Source organism: Orycteropus afer, unplaced genomic scaffold (assembly GCF_000298275.1).
Source record: "Orycteropus afer afer isolate SDZICR_OR568_19922 unplaced genomic scaffold, OryAfe1.0 scaffold00129, whole genome shotgun sequence".
In the NCBI taxonomy this organism is placed as follows: Eukaryota; Metazoa; Chordata; class Mammalia; order Tubulidentata; family Orycteropodidae; genus Orycteropus; species Orycteropus afer.
This window is the reverse complement of record NW_006921716.1, coordinates 8,606,367-8,628,173: the sequence shown is the minus strand read 5'-3', so window position 1 is coordinate 8,628,173 and position 21,807 is coordinate 8,606,367. Positions and strand designations below refer to the sequence as shown.

Here is a 21,807-nt window from a genome sequence, read left to right as displayed (position 1 = left end):
ACATAGACTGTTGCCATCAGACTGCATTCTCTGCTTATTGTAGTCCTTTTATTAAAACTGGGTTTTCACCCTAGTATTTTGGAGATCTTCCCTTTGATTGTGATATTTTCAATTTCACTATCCTATCTCTTTGGGATTTTCCATATCTAAAAAGTATTTCATCAGTTCTGAAAACTCTGCACTATTTCTTCCTTGAATATTGCTTTTCCCTCATTCTTTCTGTTCTTCCTTTTGGAGTTCTATTTACATATAAATATGCTAGTTATTTTCCTTTTCCATCTGTCTTACCTTTTCTTCACACCATCCATCTTCATCTCTCTTTGTTTCATTCTGGTTCCAGATTACTATCCTTTTCAGACAGGCTTATTTATTTCACTGTTTGATCATTCCATTCAGATTTTTAATGTTATTGACTATATTTTTCATTCCTTGACATTCTAGTTGATTTGTTTCATATGTACCTTACGTGTTTTGATAGACGCTTTTAAATATATTTTCAAGTCATTATAAATGCTCATTTTATGGTCTCTCAAGTAGTTCTATGACCTGCAGTCACTATGACTCCAGCCCTCTGTGTGATGGGTCTGTTCATTTTCTTTCATATTAGATTGTTTCCAGTGTGCTTTATAATTTTGGATTATAAATTCACTTTCATTAGAACTCCATCTACAGAGACCTTGTGCAGCTTACATTGAAGAAGTATCAACACACCACGGAAGTTTGTGTTTGCTCAAATGTCATTGGTCATAGACTTTATTTATTCATTTATTAATGTTAGTTTCTCAGTTTGGATGTTTCTGGCCAACTCTAATAGGATAAATTCAAATCCAGACTTCAAATGAGACAGTAGCTGATGGTTATAGATTTTTCAAGAGAGACTTTATCTCGCCCACCTAGAGGTGACAACCAGTTTTTGAGTGTTATATTTCACTGAACCCACAAAGTGTGCCTGAGTCCTCATCTCTTGTGCCATTCTGTTGTTCTAACCTAAGCTCTCCTTTCCTCATCCCTTTTTCCCCACTACCTGAGTGCTAGCATTAGCGTACATGCTTATCGCACTTGTTTTAATTTCTGTTTATTTTGCCCCATGAGAATTTACCTTTCTTTCTTGTCAGTGTAGGTCTTACCAAGTTGAGATATTTTACAGCTGGAAAATTTCATTTATCAGGTCTGTATTATTTTTCGTAATGGAAGTTATTTATTGTTGATTTATTTTGTTTTCCTCTATGGTTTTAGTTCTATTTTAGTTATAGTTGAGAACTATTCCTTTTATTCATAATGTGAATATACTCAAATTCTTAAATGTTGGAATGTTTGTATTTTGTCTATCTGATGTGCTTAGATGAAGAAGCAAGCCAGAGATTGATAATATATCTAAACTGAGACAAATATTTGATAAGCTGAAAGTAGTTCAGTTTGGTTGGAACATGAACATGACCAGAGGAAAGGAAAAGTAATAGAACAAGCTGGGAAGTTGGAGTGAAAATCATATACCACATCGTGAGGCATCTTGTTTGTCAAGATAAGACATTTGACCTTTATCTTATAGGCAGTGTTGATCACAGTTAACATGATCACATTCAGTTTTAAGAAAACCAGCTTTATAGAGAATGGATTAGAAGAACGCCAAAGTAAACATAGGTAGGTCAGATGGTTTGTTTAGTGGGGTTGTAGTTAAGTTAAAAACTAAAGGCATTGTCAGTGGGTTCAGAAAGTAAATGATAAAAGAGATGATAATGAGATAGTAGGGGAGAAAAGGAATGGAAGGGAGGGAAATGTGATCACCGTTGGACTGTAGAAATAAGAGAAATGAATGACTAAGGTGACTGCACGGTGGTTTATATGATGTTCCTCTGGAGACTTGTCATCAGTACATCCAGTTAAGAGGACTTATAAATGTTTGCCACCACTCTTTTGTCAGTTTGTTGTACTGCAGTAGCTTGTGTCTTGCTCTCAGGCTGAAGGCTATTCCACCAGTTTTTCAGATACCAGCAGGGTCATCCGCGGTGGACAGGTTTCAGTGGAGCTTCCAGACGAAGACAGACTGGGAGGAAAGACAGGGTCATCCACTTTTGAAAAAACTGCCCACTGAAAACCTTATGATTAGCAAAGAAACCACAATCTGATTTATTACTAGAAAACTTTATGAATAGTCATGAAACATCGTTTGATAAGTATCCGAAGATGAGCCCCTCTTCATTTTGGGATGACATCAAGAACATGATACATATTTGGAAGGCACTCAGAATACGACTGAGGAAGAGAGTCAGCCTTTAGTGAAATTGATGGAATAAAGCTTTTGGAACCTTCATTTGCTCATGGGGTGCAACTCACAATGGGAAGAAACAGCTTGCAAACATTCATTAATAATTGAAACATGGAATATACAAAGTATGAATCTAGGAAAATTGGAAGTAGTCAGAAATGAAATGGAACAGATAAAGATCAATATCCTAGGCTTAGTGAGCTGAAATGGACTGGAATTGACTATTTTGAATCAGACAATCATATGATCTATGCCGGGAATAGCAAATTGAAGAGGAGTGGTATTGCATTCATCCTCAAAAAGAAATTGGTGATTGTAATGAGAAAGTTGGAAACAAAGTAGTGTTGGTAGTTGGAAAATACGGCCTTGGTAACAGAAAGAATGCTGGAGACCACATGATAGAATTTTGTAAGACCAACGATTTATTCATTACAAATACCTCCTTTCAACAACATAAATGGCAGCTATACACATGGACCTTGCCAGATGGAATACACAGGAATCAGATCAATTGCATCTGTGGAAACAAGCAGTGGGGAAGCTCGGTATCACCAGTCCAAACAAGGCCAGGAGCCGACGGTGGAACAGACTATCCATTGCTCATATGCAACTTCAAGTTGAAGCTAAAGAAAATTAAAATAAGTCTATGAGAACCAAAATACTACCTTGAATATGTTGTTGTTGTTGTTATGTGCCTTCGAGTCGAACCCAACTCATAGCGACCCTTTCTTGGGTTTCTGAGGCAGTATCACTACAGAAGTAGATTGCCTCATCTTCCTTCTGGGTTTGAACCGCCAGCCTTCTGGTTAGCAATCAAATGCCTTAGCCCTTCTGAATTTAGAGACTGAAGAATAAATTTGGCACATTAAACACCAGTGATTGAAGACCAGACCAATTGTGGGATGACATCAAGAACATTATACATGAAGAAAGCAAAAGGTCATTAAAAAGACAGGAAAGGAAAAAAAGACTAAAATGAATGTCAGATAAGACTCTGAAACTTGCTCTTGAATGGAAAGTAGCTAAAACAAATGGAAGAAATGCTGAAATAAAATACCAAATTTCAAAGGCAGCTCAAGAAGACAAAGTAGTATAATGAAATGTGCAAAGACCTAGAATTAGAAAACCCAGAGGGAAGAACACACTCAGTGTTTCTCAAGCTGAAAGAACTGAAGAAAAAATTCAACCTCAAGTTGCAGTGCTGAAGGATTCTTTGGATAAAATTTTTAACGATGCAGTAAACATCAAAAGAAGATGGAAGGAATACACAGAGTCACTATATCAAGAAGAATTGGTCCAATATCCATCTTATTTCAGGAGGTAGCATATGATCCAAGAACCAATGGTATTGAAGAAAGAAGTCCAAGCTGCACTGAGGGAATTGGCAAAAAACAAGGCTTTAGGAATTGAGAGAATACCCATTGAGATGTTTCAACAAACAGATGCATCACCGGAGGCCTTACTCATTTATGCCAAGAAATTTGAAAGACAGCAGCCTGGCCTACTGAGTGGAAGAGATGGATATTTGTGCCCATTCCAAAGAAAGGTGATGCAACAGAAAGTGGAAATTATCAAACAATATCATTAATATCATATGTAAGTAAAATCTTGCTGAAGATAATTAAAAAAACGGTTGCAGCAGTATATTAACAAGGAACTTCCAAAAGTTTAGGCTTAATTCATAAGAGGACATGGAACTGCATGGGAAAAACAAAAAGCTACCCTATAAGGGGCAACCAGTAAGACTAAGCTCGGATTTCTCAGCAGAAACCATGTAGGCGGGAAGACAATGGAATGGTATATATAAAACCCTGAAAGAGAAAAATTTCCAACCAAGAGTTATATACCTGGCAAAATTGTCGCTCAAATATAATGGTGAAATTAGGACATTTCTAGATAAGCAGAAATTAAGGGATTTTGTTAAAACCAGACCAACCTTACAAGAGATGCTAAAGGTAGTCCTTTGGATAGAGAACCAGCAACATCCAACAACAACTGACCATTAATACACATGATGACATGGGAAAAAAAAAAAAGGGGGGGACATAGAACAGGGGATATCATTACTTATGTCAGATGGATCTTGGCTGAAAGCAAATAATACTAGAAAGAAATCTACCTGTGTTTTATTGACTGTGCAAAGGCATTAAACTGTGTGGATCATAATAAATTATGGGTAACATTGAGAAGAATGGGAATTCCAAACACTTAATTGTTCTCATGAGGAACTATACATAGACCATATATAGAACAAGGGGGTACTCTGGTTTAAAATCAGGAAGGATGTGAGTCAAGGTTTTATCCTTTTACCATACTTATTCAGTCTGTATGCTGAGGAAATAATCCAAGAAGCTGGACTATATAATATAAGAAGAGCATTGCGTCAGGATTGGAGGAAGAAACATTAACAACCTGCAATAGGCAGATGACAAAACCTTGCTTGCTGAAAGTGAATATGACTTGAAGTACTTACTGATGAAGATCAAAGACCATAGTCTTCAGTATGGATTACACCTCAACAATATAAAGAAAACAAAAAACCTCACAAATGGACCAATAAGTAATATGATAAATGGAGAAAAGATTGAACTTGTCAGGGATTTCACTTTACTTGGATCTACAGTCAACACTCATGAAAGCAGCAGTCGGGAAATTAGACCTTGTGTTGCACAGGGAACATGTGCTGCAAAAGACCTCTGTAAAGGTGTCACTTTGAAGACTATGGTTTGTCTAATCCAAGCCTTGGTATTTTCAGTAGCCTCATACGCATATGAAAACTGGACAATGAATAAGAAATACTGAAGAAGAGTTGATGCCTTTGAATTGTAGTGTTGGTGAAGAATACTGAAAGTACCATGGACTGCCAGAACAAAAAAGAGTTGGATTGACACAGTGGTTGCAGTGATGGACTCAAGCATAGCAGTGATTGTGAGGAAGGTGCAGGAGTGGGCAGTGTTTCATTCTGTTGTATGTAGGGTCGCTATGAGTGGGAGCTGACTCAGCAGCGCCTAACAACAACAGCAAGAATTTGAGTGATTTCTGTATAATCAGGAAAATTTTGAACTGGAGATTAACCGAAAAATTGAAAGCAAATAACAGATAGAATATATTACTGAAGTGATAAGAGTGAGTATGATTGCCCACATGGCATGTAGAGCAAGAGAAGATAATCATGGACAAAATTCTGATGAATGCCTTCATGCAAAGAACAGGTAAAAGGCTAAGAAGGACCAGGAAATTTTACAGAAAACAATGAAAGAGAATTGCATTTTTAAAAAAATTATTTAAGAAATCCAACAATGACATGCTGCAGGTAAGTCAAGGGAGATAGTAAATAAAGGCAGTACTTTGGATTTGATATTTAGAAGGTAATTGTTAGCTTTTGCTGAGACATAATAGAGACTATGAAACTTAAGTCCTTAATTTTAATGGTTTGTGTAATAAATTTGAATGATAAAAAGTTTTCTTATAGTCACTTTGAAAGAAAGGAGAAGAGGTAGTAACTAGAAAAGATGGATGGTCCAGAGAATGGTGGGAGTGATTTTGTGTATATGGGAGACATTTTTAGGGTTTATTTAGTAAGCTTCAGGGGTAAAGCCAGCAGAATACAAAAGAGTGAAAATTTGAGAGTGTGAGTGATGAAGCAAGCTCCCAAGTTCTTCTTAAACTTGAAGAACCATGTGAATGGATTACCTTTGAGGACAAGAAGACAGGATGAGCATGGATGCAAATGTAGTTAAGATTCTGAGAGTCTTAAGTGGTTTTTTTTTTTTTTCTGGTGTAAGAAGCAAGATCATCTTCTGGCCTCTGGACCAACAGCAGTGACAGCAGTGTAGGAAATTTGAGGGGAGGGTTTAAAATAGTCACAGAAGAGAAAAGAAGTGGTTGCTAATAGGAACAATGAAAAAGACTGATCATCAACATTGAAAGCTTCTCCGAGTCAAGTGACCAAAATTTCATGGCAGCAGTCTTCATGGTAGTATGATTTTGTTTGTTCATTTTTTTTAATATTTATTTCATCTCTAGCTTCCTGGCTGTAGAAGCAGAGAATGTGAACCATTAGGTGCTGACAAAATATGGAGGGAAAAAGTAATGTTGAAGGTGTTACCAAGGAAATTGTTGTTGCAGCAGTATGTCTATTGAACTAATATAAATGCAGTTAATAGACACAGTAGTTCAAAAGTCTAATCATGTAGGGCTGGAAAAAGTTGATTAAGGAAGATAGAAACTAAAGCAGTGGATATTAGTCTCTTTTTACCCCGGTTGACCACAAGAGGGATATGAAATATCCACTCAGATATGCAGGCTGACTGTATATGAGTCTCCAGGTGAGTGAGGACTAAATAAAGATAACCAAGATAACAGAGACCTAAAAAGGTGAGGGGAGAGATCCATATCCATTGTATACATATATTTTGATTATCCATGTTCTTTAACTCTTCACTAATGCTCTTGAAAAAACTACTATGAAAGTATTTAATTTCATCCTTTTTTTTGTATGTGTTTCAGGTTTTTTATGTTTGTTTTGTTTTATTTTTAGGCTTTCTGTGAAACTTTAGAAGAAACAAACTACCGCTTACAGAAAGAACTACTTGAAAAACAAAAAGAGGTGGAATCACTGAAAAAACTGCTCAATGAGAAGCAACTTCATATAGACACTATAGAGAACAGAATCAGGTATGTTGTGATACTTGCAATTTTAGTCTCATTAATTCAGTTGCTAATGCTCTGGGTCAAATGCCTTTTTTATTTTAATATGATATGGGAAATTTCTGCTTCTGAAAGTTGTAGACACTTGGCATACTTCCCTGCTTTTGGAAAAACTGTCTTGATGATTTATTTCGGCTGAACATTTGAAGGGTGGGAAACATTCAGAAAATTAACCTCAAGCTATTCAACAAAATAAGCATTACTCATTTTAGTTTACTTTAATGATATCTTTGTTTCTGGGAATTTATGCTGACTTTTCACATATAAAAGCAGGAAATGTGCAAGACTGCTACCTGGCCAACTGACTAGAAGAGATCCATATTTGTACCCATTCCAAGAAAGGTGATCCCACAGAATGTGGAAATTATCCAACAATATCATTAATATTATACACAAGTAAAATCTTGCTGAAGATAATTCAAAGACAGTTGCAGCAGTATATTGACAGAGAACTTCCAGAAATGCAAGCTGGATTCAGAAGAGGACGTGGAATGAGAGATACCATTTTTGATGTCAGATGGATGTTGGCTAAAAGCAAAGAATACCAAAAAGGTGTTCCTGTGTTTTATTGACTATGCAAAAGCATTCGATTATGTGGATCATAACACTGAGAAGAATGGGAATTCCCAAACACTTAATTGTGCTCATCAGGAATCTATACACAGACCCAGGAGGCTGTTGTTTGAACAGAACAAGGGGACACTGCATGGTTTAAAATCAGGGAGTGCATCAGGGTTGTATCCTTTCACCATACTTGTTCAATCTGTATGCTGAGCAAATAATCCAAAAAGCTGGACTATATGAAGAGGAATATGGCATCAGAATTGGAAGAAGACTCATTAACAACCTGCAATATACAGATGACACACTTCTTGTTGAAAGTGAGGATGACTTCATCTTACTGATGAAGATTAAAGACTACAGCCTGCAGTATGGATTACATCTTAACATAAAGAAAATGAAAATCTCACAACTGGGCCTATAAGTAGTATTACGGTAAATGGAGAAAAGATTGAAGTTGTCGGAGATTTTGTTATTACTTGGTTCCACAATCAAAATCAGTGAAAGCAGCAGTCAAGACATCAGAAGACATATTACACTGGGCAAATCTGCTGCAGAAAACCTCTTTAAAGTGCTGGAGAGCGTAGATGTCTCTTTGAAGACTGAGGTGCACCTAACCAAAGCCATGGTGTTTTCAGTCACCTCATACGCATGTGAGAGCTGGTCAGTGAATAAGGAAGACCAAAGAAGAGTTGATGCTTTTGAGTTGTGGTGTTGGCAAAGAATACTGAAGGTACCATGGACTGCCAAAAGAAGTAACAAATCTGTTCTGAAGAAGTGCAGCCAGAATGCTCCTTGGAAGCGAGAATGGCCAGACTTCGTTTGACCTGCTTTGGTTATGTTGTCCGAAAGGACCATTCCCTGGAAAATGGTATCACCTTTGGTAAAGTGAAGGGCTAATGAAAGAGGGGAAAGGCCCCCAAAGAAGTAGACTGACACAGTGGCTTTAACGATGGTCTCAGGTATACAAGTATTGTGAGGCTGGCACAGGACTGGGCAGTGTTTCTTTCTATTGTCCATGGGATCGCATGAGTGGGAGATGACTCAGTGGCACCTGACAACAACAATGAAGTTTGCCTTCTCATCAGCATATATTCAATTGATGCTAGAATTATTTTGAATTATTCATAAGTACTAATTTCTCTACTGACTCCCAGACTTAGTAATTGTTTAGCTAAGTTGACATGACTCATTGTGACCCCCTTTGGGTTTCTGAGGCAGGCAGTAAATCTTTACAGAAGTAGATTGCCTAGTCTTCTTCCACAAAGTGGCTGGTGGGTTTGAACCGCCAGCCATCTAGTTAGCAGGCAAATGCCTTAGGTACTGTGCCACCAGAGCTCCTTACATTAAAATTTACCAGCTGAAAACTACTAAAGCCCCATGTATTCACAACAGTAAACTAATACCTGTTTTATGCATATAAAATAACTTGTTCTTGTAATTTATTTTTAGAACATTGTCTTTAGAACCTGAAAAATCAAAGTACATGTCAGGAACAGAAGGTGGACAAATCCTAAAGGTGGAGTCCTCTATACTTGAGTCTGATCAAGGTGTCTTGGATGAAGAATCTAGGTATGTAAAATTTTATTATAGCAGGAAATGGTTCTGCGTTAGTTTTGTTTTGTTTTGTTTTTTATGAAATCAGTTTTATTTTATGCATGTTCTAAACAATCAGGGAAGGAGTATAGATCCTCTAGTCTCTCCCTAAAAATGAGTCTCAGGCATCCAGGCTGTATAAGCCATAGCTTTTTGCATTACTTACTTTGAAGCGATGCCTGTGTCTGAACTGAGCTCTGGCTTATTCTTTAGTTAATTTAGTAAATCTTGACAAAATAATCTTCATTCAAAAAGTAGGACACTATAATAGCAACCACCCCACCTACCTAATAGGAATGATGAAAAAACAGTATAGTAGAATTTTTATTTCATATAAATCCAAGGCATTTGTTAATACTTTAGGTAGTGGTGGTTAAGCTATAATTATGAGAACAAATTTTATGTTGATAAAGGTAATTAAAAATTGGATTTTTATTGGTTAATGGTAGTTTGGAGATCTAAGAGTAAAGTGATAGTGAAGTGAAACAGCATTCATCCTGTCCCTTCATTAGATATATTTCTCTTTTTTTCCAGAATTGATAATAAGCCGTGCCTGAGTTACAGTAATCCTGAAAATACTGTATCAGAGATAGAAGTAGCCGAAGTGGCATATAATGCTGAAGAAGACTAATCCATCTCAAGCATTTCCCTCAATTTTGACATTTCAGTAAATTTAGAATCGAATGACAAATATTTTTTAAAAAATAGGACTGTAAAAATTTACAGAAAAAGGCAAGAATGCACATGTATAGTTTACATAAAGAAAAATATTTAAATTATTGACATAGGAAATACAGTCACTGCTGCTTTTAAGCATCTCTTACCCAGCTTCTGTATTCAATACACTAAAAAAAAAAAAAAAAATCTAGTTAAAATTCTTTTACCAAGGCTTGTATTCTCAAATACTGTACATAAATGATAATGATGTTTTGCTACTATGTTTTGCTCCAAACTAACATGTATTTTTTTTTTAAATCACCAATTACATTAATCAAATAGAAATTAATTGCATGTTTCTATTTGGGTGATATATATGTCTTTGTATGTCTAGCATGATTTATTTTCATTAATGGTTTAAATTAAGGAACATCATAGTAAAGATAAATACAAGTTGAATTGTAAATGTTGACATTTTTACCATTCCTAAATGGTTATTTGGAATGTTCATGCTATTTAAAAGAAGAGGAAATGACTTTCTAGTACCAAAGAAAAACCTATTTGAAAGAGCTGTAATCACAAAGCTGAATGATAAAAATAGCCTTAATTTAAAAAGCTAATTCACTGATATCAAGGTACCATGCCCCAATTTACAATAGTATGTTATATATTATCCATATAATTTTAATCATAAATCTTTACCTGTATGATCCGTGAGTTTGCGTTTTTCAGAACACTACCTCTTTTCCTAATCAAGGCATACTCTTGAAAACATATTACAGATTCTAAGCAAATAGGGAGTTACACAAAAAGAAAATAAAACAAAAAGCCATATATATTCTTCTAAGTTCCTAGCTAGGTCATTTCCTCTGGCATTGCATTTTTATTTGTATATATGTGAAGATATTGTTAAACGTATTATGGCTTATTTTCTTTTCAATATATTTAGCCAAGTGATGCACTTTATGATAATTAAACTCTTTTGTGCCAAGTTTAATTGGTGAATTCCTTTAGTAAGTGAAGTTAGGAGAAGGAATTATGTAGTGCCTTTACTCTTTCACATTTTACAAAAATGTCCTAGGGTCTTTGAGTCAGCTTTATGAAAACGTTTTCTGTTTATTTCAGCTTTGCATTTAGTTATTGAAAGTGCCTTGTTTCATTTTTATAGGAAAAAGTTACTGATTTATTTTCTAGTTCTGCAGTTTCACCTTTGGCCATTAATATGCATTGTAGTCAGGCTAGCATTTTGAAATCTCTTGGTATATTGAACAGCATATGCTTTCTGAAAACTGAGGGAAATAGCAAACAATCTCTTTTTTTTTTTTCTTTACTATATAAAAGTTTATCAATACTGTTATGTGTCACTTAACATCCACAATTTGTTCTGTGACATTAGTTGTTAAGTCATTTGAACGTTTGAACATCATATTGTAGTCTGGTCCTGCTTTTCGTTTAAGCATCTTGAACGAGCTTCGTGCCTTAGCAGTGATGGTCAGTGTGCTCAGAGGGATTCTCTTTTGTGTTTAGTCCTCAATCCATATCATTAGCAATTTCTCCATATCTAGTATAGATCCTTCTCACATTTTCATTAGTCTTGTAGCTTTCAGTGGAGCCAATCCTTTTAATAGCTTGGAGAGTATTTTCTTTGTTTTTGAGGATCTTCCTGACTGTCAAGTGCAACAGGCCTAATTCAGGAAATAGCATTTACTGATGTTCCTACCTTCATATTGTTTAATAACCTTTTGTTTTACTTCCAAATCGATATTCTCCTCTGCCTCTTGTTGCTGCTATCACTAGCACTAGTTTTGCTCATTTGGGAGCCATGATATACTTCACAGTAATATTTTTGAAAGAAAATTAAATAACACTCAGGAGATGCACAGTGCACGAGATTGGATGCTGCTCCTTACAAATCAAAGCATACACTGTTAGTTAACCTTTTAGATAGAACGTACACTACATTACATACATAACACCAGTAACACAGGTGTTTATTATGGCTATCAAAACCTATGTATAAATATACACCACTGTACATCTGGCAGCACAATTACTTTGTATACAAGAGACATGAAATACATGTGTTGTGTGTGAGAAGCTGTTGCATTTGCTATGGCCTATTTCTCTGATTAAGATTTGTGAACTCTTTTATATAACATTGTGGGACCATGGATGTATATGCACTCAGATATTACCTGAATAGATGTTATGTGGTGCATGACCGTATCTTGATGTACATAATAAGATGTGGTGGTTTAAAATTCTACTGATAGAGATCAGCATGTCCAATGGCTTTTGTTAACCTTTGATGTGAAAAGGAAACTAATTTTTACCAAAGTAGCAAAATTTCTGAAGCCTTTTGTCATGCTCTGTCTCAACATTTTTCACAAAGTATATGTTAGAAACATGTTTACTATCCTTGGAGAAAAAAATGAATATAATAAAGTGGTCTACTTGTTTATTTAAAAAATGCTGTTCTAGATGGTTCAAAAGGTTTTAAAAGAACAATCATTTAAATTGATTAATACTGTTTTCAATCTAATAAAATGATGATTTTTGCGAAATTCTGACATTATAGTGCTATATGTCTGTCTTAAAGTGAACCATACACTTAAAATCTGGCCTTTCAAAAGATCATATTTTAAGTTTTAGATGGTGGAAGAATAACTCTTAATTATAAACTACTATTTATATTTAAAGTTTTTTTTTTCACTTTTATAATGCATTTTATTCCCAGTATTATATTCATTTAACAATTATTTTTTCAGTACAGTAGAAGCTATGTTGTTCAGATATTGAATATCTTTTTCTTCCTCCAATTTCTGTGTTCTTGTCCCTATCCCGTTATTACCATAAATTAAGTTATATTTAAGTGCTGCATTTCACAGATGTGGAATGAATCTGTGATTTTCTTTTACATTTATATATTATGTTACTGATAATTTTAAGGCTTTGTCAATAGGTGCAATGCACTTCAAATGTAACCAATATTAATTTAAAAGATTAAACATAACTGAACCAGAAAAATACTTTTGTGGATAATGTTTTCACTTAACCTTTTAAGATTTAAGTTCACATATAGGTAGTTCAACCATGAAACCTAGCATTATATATTGTATTTTAATACATATTTTAAACATATTTTGTTACTTATTCAAAATATATTTATCTATTAACTACTCTGACATTAACCATTCAAAAGGACATTTAGAAAACTATGTTTCTCAAATAAGTAATCTGTGTAGCCTAGTTCAACTGTCTTGTGATACTAGGACTGAACAGTGGCATAAGTAAAAATAATGCATGCCTGTGCTTTTAAAGTGGGTTTTATCACTAATAAAGGTAGAGAAGTTTCTGGATTATTTTTAACCAGTGTATATCCCCAACTCGTATAGAGAGGAATCTAAATTTTATCCTCTAGGAGATCTTCAGAGAACTACATATTTATTCCATATTTTCCTGTTCATTAAATTATTTTCACTGCAGTGTACTTGCTATCATGCATCTCTACTGTTGTCTTCTATTAGGAAAAAACAGTCATCAAAACTTGTGTTTTTAATCTGTGTTTTAAAGCTATTAGCTACTTTATCACATTAAAAAAAAAAAAAAACTTCCTGCCATGGAGTCAGATCCGACTCATAGTGACCCCTCCTTGGGTTTCCAAGGAGATATCACTATGGAAATAGATTGCCCAACCTTCCTTCTGAGGAGTGGCTGGTGGGTTTGAACCTCCAGTCTTCTGGTTAGCAGTCAAATGCCTTAGTCACTACGCCACCAGAAGACCTATGGGAGAATATTCTCTTAGGTCTCCATACCAGTAAAACTGTGCTTCTCCTAAACAATTCATTTGTTTTAATCTTAAAGACTCAATTGTTAAATAGGTTTTGCCTTTTGGTCACCTTTAAGACAAATTATTGCTCATTTTTTATGCTTTGTGTAGTAATCATGACTTTTATTTTCTCTTTTATTTTCATTAATTCTGACTTTCTTCCCTATTTGATTTATCCTGTTAGAACATAAGTAATTTTGTTCTGATAAAGTCTTAGACTTTAGAATATTCATCTTAGACTACATTTAGGTAAGAATTTGTCAAAGCCTTGTACTTAATCTAACAATCATTGCCCCCACTAAGTGATACCAGTAATTACATAAAGCTAAATTATTCTTTTTTAAAAAAAATGCTTTTACCAAACAAAAGAAATGCATATGAGCTGAACATTTATTACATTAGGTAGATACACTCCTTGGAGAGATCAGTCATGGAAGAATAGAAGGGCTGTGTATGCACAGGGGGGCAGGAGTGCATGGAGGAAAAGACTAGAGAAGAGGTAAGTAACTATGGGGAGGAAGTGGGCGGGGAGCTGTTGTATTGTGGTAAATTGTAGTCAATGTCATGAGACAAAATGTATGTGAGCTGCTGTATGGAATGTGAATTTGCTCTGTAAACTTTCACCCAAATCACAATTTTAAAAAATTCAGGTAAAATCAGTGAATATGGAACATAAACTTAGAAAATCTAGTGGCAAGCTTTTTGGCCAGAGCACTATACTAATATTGTCATCATTTTAACCACAGCCTGAAATTAAAACAGACCCCCAACTTGCCATTTACGTATATTTATCATTAACAGAAAAGTCAATCAATGTCATTATCTCCACACACAAAGAAACCAACATCAACAAGAAAACAATAAAGCCAGTGTTGTTGTTATGTGCTATCAAGTCGGACCTGACTCAGCGACCCCTCCTTGGGTTTCTGAGGCAGCATCACTACAGAAGTAGATTGCCCAACCTTCCTTGTGAGGAGTGGCTGGTGGGTTTGAACCGCCAGCCTTCTGGTTAGCAGTTAAGTATGTTAGGCACTATGCTACCAGAGTTCCCAATATAACTTGGTAAATGAAAGGTAGTATGATATTATAATAGATACTGGTAAGACTATAAACCTTAAATGCTATCTTTAATGTTTCCAGACTGGCTAATTATAATCAAAGAAATGATAGGATTAGTGAGATGGTATCAAAAGTCCTGTGCTAAAATGTGAGATGTAAAGTTCCACCTTGACATTATTGAGCTTGTAACTCTGGAGGATTTACTCTCTAGAATTATTTGATGTCCTATTCAAGCTTTAAGTTATCCTCAGTTATTCAGTATAGCATCATTGTCTGTTGCCTAACCCACCCTCTTCTTTGCTACCTGAAAGACAGGAATTGGAAAAGCTAAATACTTATTTTCTCAGCTGTAGGTTTCAACTTAAGGAGCTCGTGGCATAGTGCCTAAGGCATTTGACTGTTAACCAGAAGGTTGGTGGTTCAAATCCACCAGCCACTCCACAGAAGGAAGACTGGGCAATCTACTGCTGTAAAAATTTACCGCCTTGGAAACCTGATGCAGGGGTCTCTATGAGACAGAATCAACTCGATGGCAGTGAGTTTGGTTTTTGTGGAGGTTTGGATTTGTGACACAGTTATGAACAGTGAGACAGCAGAAGTCTGGTGCGTTCTGGAGAGTCTTGCTATTCGTGAAAGAAGGCAAGCATGCTGATGATAGAGTCCCTTCCTCTTGTTTTGATCTCAGATTTGCTGTCCAGAGATACTCTGGCAATCATCTTGCAAATATGAGGTGTGACCAGCATAAAAGAAGAATAAGAGAAGCAAGATACTCTGGCTATTTAGCCACTAAAGGTAGGGATTCTTTAATAATTGTAGCCAAAAACATCTCTAACTGATAGAACAAAATAAACACTAACTTAATTTGGATTGTTGCAAAAACGGCAAAGAGGCCACATGTTCTGACCTCCTCTAACCCTGCAAGAGGAAGACAGGATTACCAGCAATAACCCAAGGCCTATTACTGCAAGGCCAGACATGCTACCTCCCTCCAGCCCTTTCACCAACCGTTCCTCCCAAAGCACCCACCACCTCTCTCCTGGGTTCGATAATTGGCTGCAGTGGCCACACAGAGCTCACAGATTATGGGGTTTATTAGGGAAGCACCACAGGCTACAACTCAAATTCAGGGAAAAATGCTCAGTCTCTCACCCAGCCCACCATCCCTCAGCCACCAGTCTCACAGTCTCTTTCCCAGCAGTGCTGGTCCCTCGGTGTCTCACTCAGCAATGCGTGCGTGTCTCTTGCGTCTGTTTTCCAGCAGCGCGTGTCTCAGGAGCCCGTCCGTGTCTCTTTCAGCAGCAGGTCTTCCTCAACCAGCAATCAGAGAGCGTTCTGCCTCTAGGAGGCCTCCTTTTGAGCCCGGCAGGGTGGTCAAACTAGCCAATCATAACATCAGAACTCTAAGCACCTGAGAGAGAGTGGGCACCTCCCAGAACATTGTTTTATGCCACTCCCAACAGAAATACTCCAGGTAGACAACTTCAGCAATCAGGAGCTCCTCAATTGCTCATAGAAAATCCCACCTTGGAGTTTACAAAGACTTATGGGTAGAAAAGCCACACTAAGTTATTTACTACACCGCAATTGTAGATTATAATCTTAAGGAACAATATTTCCAAGAAAAAAATGCTTTTCTATCTAATGTTGTTGTTTTGTATTTTTAAAGCTAAAGGAGAGAAATGCATCTGTTAGACATATCAAAGGTCCTTTTAATTTTTGAGGTTCCTCTGGTAAATCAAATATGAAAGAGAAAACAATCTATTTTCTGTGTATAGTATGGATGTAACATACTATTATACTTCACAGTTCAAAAGATTAAAGTAGATAGCATATTCATTCATTTGTTCATTCACCAAACATTTATTTTGCATCTACTATGTATGACTTGGCATTGGATTGCAAAAATTAAGTAGACATGAATTCCTGGTTTTCTTCTTTGTGAACCATGTCCTTACTCCACGTTCTGATTAGCTTTGTGGTTTCTTTAGAGTGAATGAGATTTGTGTGAAGGACTGACAGAAAGCTCAGTTTTAGTGTTTATCAAACTTGTGCTGCTATTTGTCTATACTTTTACCAAGTCTTTCCAAGTCATTTGATCTAGTTTTCCCAAAAATATTTTGCACTCATAGTTCATTGTTTCATATTTTATTAACGAACTTATTTTAAATTTAATTTTAAATACAACTAGTATACACATATTTGGAAGCAGACTTAGTAACCATACAATACTCTTGAAGGTAGCAGGAGTATACAGGTGTTGTAAGAAGGAGCCTACTAGCCATGAGTATTCAGAGTGTCATGGGCATCAGTGTATTTTATAACAAAGATGGAGTACTTAAGCATATCAATTAAGTGTGTATTCCATGGTTGAGTGGCAGGGATGATTTACCTTACACCTAAAACCTATGCAATTTTCATCTCTACTACTATCATCACCCTGAGCCAAATATGTCAAATGAATCACTGTAATCATCTTTTAACTGATTTCCCTGCTTCCACCTTTGCCTCTACTATAATCCATTATCCCATACTGGCCATAGTATTCCTTTTGAAAAACCTAAATTATATCATTTGTTTCCCCTTTCATGACACAATTATTTTCTGCTTTTCTTTTTTTTTTTTTTTTTTTGCTACTGTATATTTTCATTAATGGAAGGTGTGCTAAATCAAGGAGGACTTTTGAAATTTTTAAATGAAATATGGATTTTAATACATAGTATGTGGGACACATATGTCCCTCTGGACTCTGCACCACTTTCTAGATCTCTTGACAGGTGCATACAATTTAGGGTGCCTGAAAATATGGTATTCACACGAACATGGAATCATAGCAAGAAAAATACAAACTCACTGACATCAAGTCGATTCCAACTCATAGTAACCCTGACCCCCTTTGGGTTTCCAAGGAGATAAATCTTTACAGAAAGTAGATTGTGCAGTCTTCCACGGACTGGCTGGTGGGTTTGAACCACCAATCTTCTGATTAGCAGTCAAATGCCTGAGGCATTATGCCAACACATGGGAAACCGGAAATATATTTATAAATCATATCTCCCAGTAAAAAAGCCAAGAGACAAAAAAAGGTTTTGCAAATCACACTTGGAAGATGTGTCACCTCATACAATACCCTGCAAAAACTAGTTTGCGACACATGCCAGTTTCTTCCATTTCAAATAGTTTTACAGGTCCCCATCTGACAGCTGCATGTACTGTCAATGGGAAAGCAGCTATTCAGTAAACTGCAGAGAAGGGAAATTTAGTTGGGTGCTGTTTGCCCCATGGGTCATGAAAGGGTTAAAAACTTTCAAAGTTTTCCCATGCACTTAAAATGATGAAAGTCAGACTTCTTGCCACAGCCTCCAAACATGACCTCATTTCTGCCACCTGCTCTTTCAGATGACAGCCACATTGTCCTTTTTGTTCCATAGATCTGTCAAGCTCTTTCCTGCCACCTAACTGTGCCGTATGCTGTTGTCTAGAATGCTCTTCCTAGACTCCTTACTGGCTTCTTCCTCTACAAGTCAGGTCAAATGTTACCACTTGGTTGTTGTTGGGTGCCGTCGAGTCAGTTCCAACCCATAGTGACCAGAAAGAAACACTGCTCAGCCCTGCACCATCCTCACAGTCCTTGCTATGCTTGAGCCTATACTTGCAGCCACTGTTATCAGTCAGTCTCCTTGAAGGTCTTACCCTTCTTCACTGACCCACCACTTTACCAAGCATGATATCCTTCTCCAAGGACTGGTCCTTTTTGATGACATGACCAAAGTCTGGCCATTCTCACTTCTAAGGACCATTCCAGCTTCACTTCTTCCAGGACAGATTTGTTTGTTCTTCTGGCCATCAATGATATTTTCATTATTCTTTGCTAACACCACAATTCAAAGGCATCAGTTCTTCTTCGGTCTTCCTTATTCATTTGTCCAGCTTTCATATACATATGAGGCAATTGAAAATCCTATGGCAAGATGAAATCCCTGACAACTTCAATCTTGTTTCCATTTATCATGATACTGGTTACTGGTCCAGTTGTGAGAAATTTCCTTTTATTTTTGTTGAGGTTGTAATCCACACTGAAGATCTTCATCAATAAGTGCTTCAAGTCATCTTCACTTTCAGCAAGCAGATTGTGTAATCTGCATATCACAGGTTGTTGAGTCTTCTCTAATCCTGATGCCATGTACTTCATATAGTCCAACCTCTTAGAATATTTGTTCAGCGAACAGATTTAATTAAGCATGGGAAAAGGATAACCTTGACTCAAACTCTTTCTGATTTTAAACCATGTGGTTTCTGCTTGTTCTGTCTGAATGACAGCCTCTTGGTCTATGTACAGGTTCCTTGTGAGTACAATTAAGTGTTCTGGAGTTCCCGTTTTTCACAGTGTTATCCATGATTTATTATGATCCACACAGTCAAATACCGTTACATCATCAGTAAAACACAGGTAAACATCTTTCTGGTATTTGCTTTCAGTCAAGATCCATCTGACATCAGCATTGATATCCCTCATTCCACATCCTCTTCTGAATCCAGCTTGCATTACTGGAAGTTCTATCAATATACTGCTACAACTGTTTTTTTGAATTATCTTCAAGATTTTACTTGTGCGTGATGTGACATTAATGATACTGTTAGATAATTTCCACATTCTGTTGAATCACCTTTCTTTGGAATAGGCACAAATACAGATCTCTTCCAGTCATTTGGCCAGGTAGCTGTTTTCCAGATTTGTTGGTATAAACGAGAAAGCACCTCCAGCACTGCATCCATTTGTTGAAACATCTCAATGGGTATTTCATCAATTCCTGGAGCCTTGTTATTATTCACCAGTGCTTTCAGTGCAGCTTCAACTTCTTTCAATACCATAGATTCTTGATCATGTGCTACTCCTTAAATAGCTGAACACTGACAAATTCATTTTGGTACAGTGACTCTGTCTATTCCTTCCATCTTCTTTTGATGCTTCCTGTACCATTCAATATTTTGCCCATAGACTCCTTCAATATTGCAACTCAAGGCTTGAATTTTTTCTTCAGTTCTTTCAGCTTGAGAAATGCCGAGCATGTTCTTGCCTGTTGGCTTTCTACCTCCAGATCTTTACACATTTTGTTACAGTACTTTACTTTGTCTTCCTGAGCTGCCCTTTGAAATTTTCTGTTCAACTCTTTTATGTCAGCATTTTTTCCATTCACTTCAGCTCTCTCCATTCAAGAGCAAGTTTCAGAGTCTTGTCTGACATCCATTTTTATCTTTTCTTCCTTTCCTAACTTTTTAATCTTTTGCTTTTTTTGTGTATGATGTTCTTGATAGCATCCCACAGTCTTCAGTCATTGGTGTTCATTGTGTCAAATCTGTTCTCCAGATGATCTCTAAATTCAGGTGGGATATAATCAAGGTAGTATTTTGGCTCTCATAGACTTAATTTTGTTCAGCTTCAACTTGAACTTGCATATGAGCAATTGATGGTCTGTTCCACAGTCAGCTCCTCATCTTAGTTTTGACTGATGATAATGAGCTTCTCCATCACCTCTTTCCACAGTTGTAATAGACTTTATTTCTGTTTATTCCGTGTATTGAGATCTGCTTGCACAGCCACCATTTATGATGTTGAAAAAAAGTTATGTGCAATAAATAACTCATTGATCTTGCAAAATTTTATCATGCAATCTCTGGTGTCATTTCTATTGTCAAGGCCATATTTTCCAGCTACCAATGAGTCTTCTTTGTTTCTACCTTTTGCATTCCAATCATCAGTAATTATCAATTACTTGATTGCATGTTCGGTCAATTTCAGATCCAAAAGTTGGCAAAAATCTTCAGTTTCTTCATCTTTGGCTTTAGTGGGTGGTGTGTAAATTTGAATAATAGTGGTATTAACTGATCTTCCTTGCAGGTGTATGGATATTACTCTATCACTGACAGCTTTGTATTTCAGGATAGATTTGGATATGATCTTTTTGACAATGAATGTGAAGCCATTCCTCTTCAATTTGTCATTCCTGTCATAGTAGACCATATGATTGTCTGATTGAAAATAGCCAATACCAGCCCATTTCAGCTCACTAATACCTAGGATATCAATCTGTATCCATTACATTTCGTTTTTGACAACATCTAATTTTCCTAGATTCATGCTTCGTACATTGCATATTCCTATTATTAATGTTTGGAGCTGTATCTTCCCATTTTGAGTCATGCCCATCAGCAAATGAAAGTCCCAAAAGCTTTATTCCATCCATGTCATTAAGGTCAACTATACACCACTGAGGAGGAAGCTCCTCATTTGTATTTTGAGTGCCATCCAACCTGAAGGGCTCATCTTCCAGCACTATATCAGACAGTGTTTCATTGCTATCCATAAGGTTTTCAGTGGCCAATTTTTTTCTGAAGTGATGGCCCACCCTTCATCCCAGTTTGTCGTAGTCTTGAAGCTCTGCTGAAACCTGCCCACCTTTGGTGATCCTACTGGTACTTGAAATACTTATGGCATAGCCTCCAGCCTCATAGCAACATGCAGCCACGACAGAATGACAAACTCACAGATAAGTGGTAGTTTACCACTGTAGGCTACCTAAATAGACCTCAAAACAGTCACCTCAGTTTCATTTCTAATTTATCTGTTTCACCTTCCTTTCTTCCCAGTCCTTCCCCCAAAATAGGGAAGGCTTTTTCTATTTACCTCTAATTCCTGCCCTCCTCTCAGCTTAGAAAAGAGCCTGGCACAACAGTGCTCAAAAAGTATTTACAGAACGAACAAGATCATAAAGACCTGAATTAGAAAGTATTAGAGAAAGTAGAGGTCAATAGCAAAAAAATATTTGAAAGGCGAATTTGAATCCTGGAGACTATTACTCTCTGGGTAAATTGTTATACTACTAACTAAAGTAGAGACTACAAAGGGAGGAGCAAGTTTTGGGAGGCAGGGTGTAGATTCAGTTTGGGACAAGCTGGGTTTGAGATTCCATAGGTAATACAGATGAAGCGCTCCAGTGAGTGGTTGGATACAACAGTAAAACAAATTCATATTTGTACCTGTGTTAGATTGGGTTCTCTAGAGAAACACAAAAAAAAAAAAAAAAAACAGCAAGGTATATATATATATTTAGAGAGAGAGAGAGAGAGATTT

The 21,807-nt window shown here is 36.4% G+C and overlaps 1 protein-coding gene across 1 annotated transcript in view; it reads left to right on the top strand.

The window, feature by feature from the left end:
* The window catches only part of SNX16 (sorting nexin 16), a 61,770-nt gene extending 52,006 nt beyond the window's left edge, over positions 1-9,764 (top strand). The window contains exons 6-8 of the mRNA XM_042781502.1: positions 6,807-6,943; positions 8,990-9,109; positions 9,668-9,764. Of these exons, the coding sequence (XP_042637436.1) occupies positions 6,807-6,943; positions 8,990-9,109; positions 9,668-9,764 (354 nt within the window). The remainder of the gene's footprint in view (positions 1-6,806; positions 6,944-8,989; positions 9,110-9,667) is intronic.
* The last annotated feature ends 12,043 nt before the right edge of the window (positions 9,765-21,807 follow it).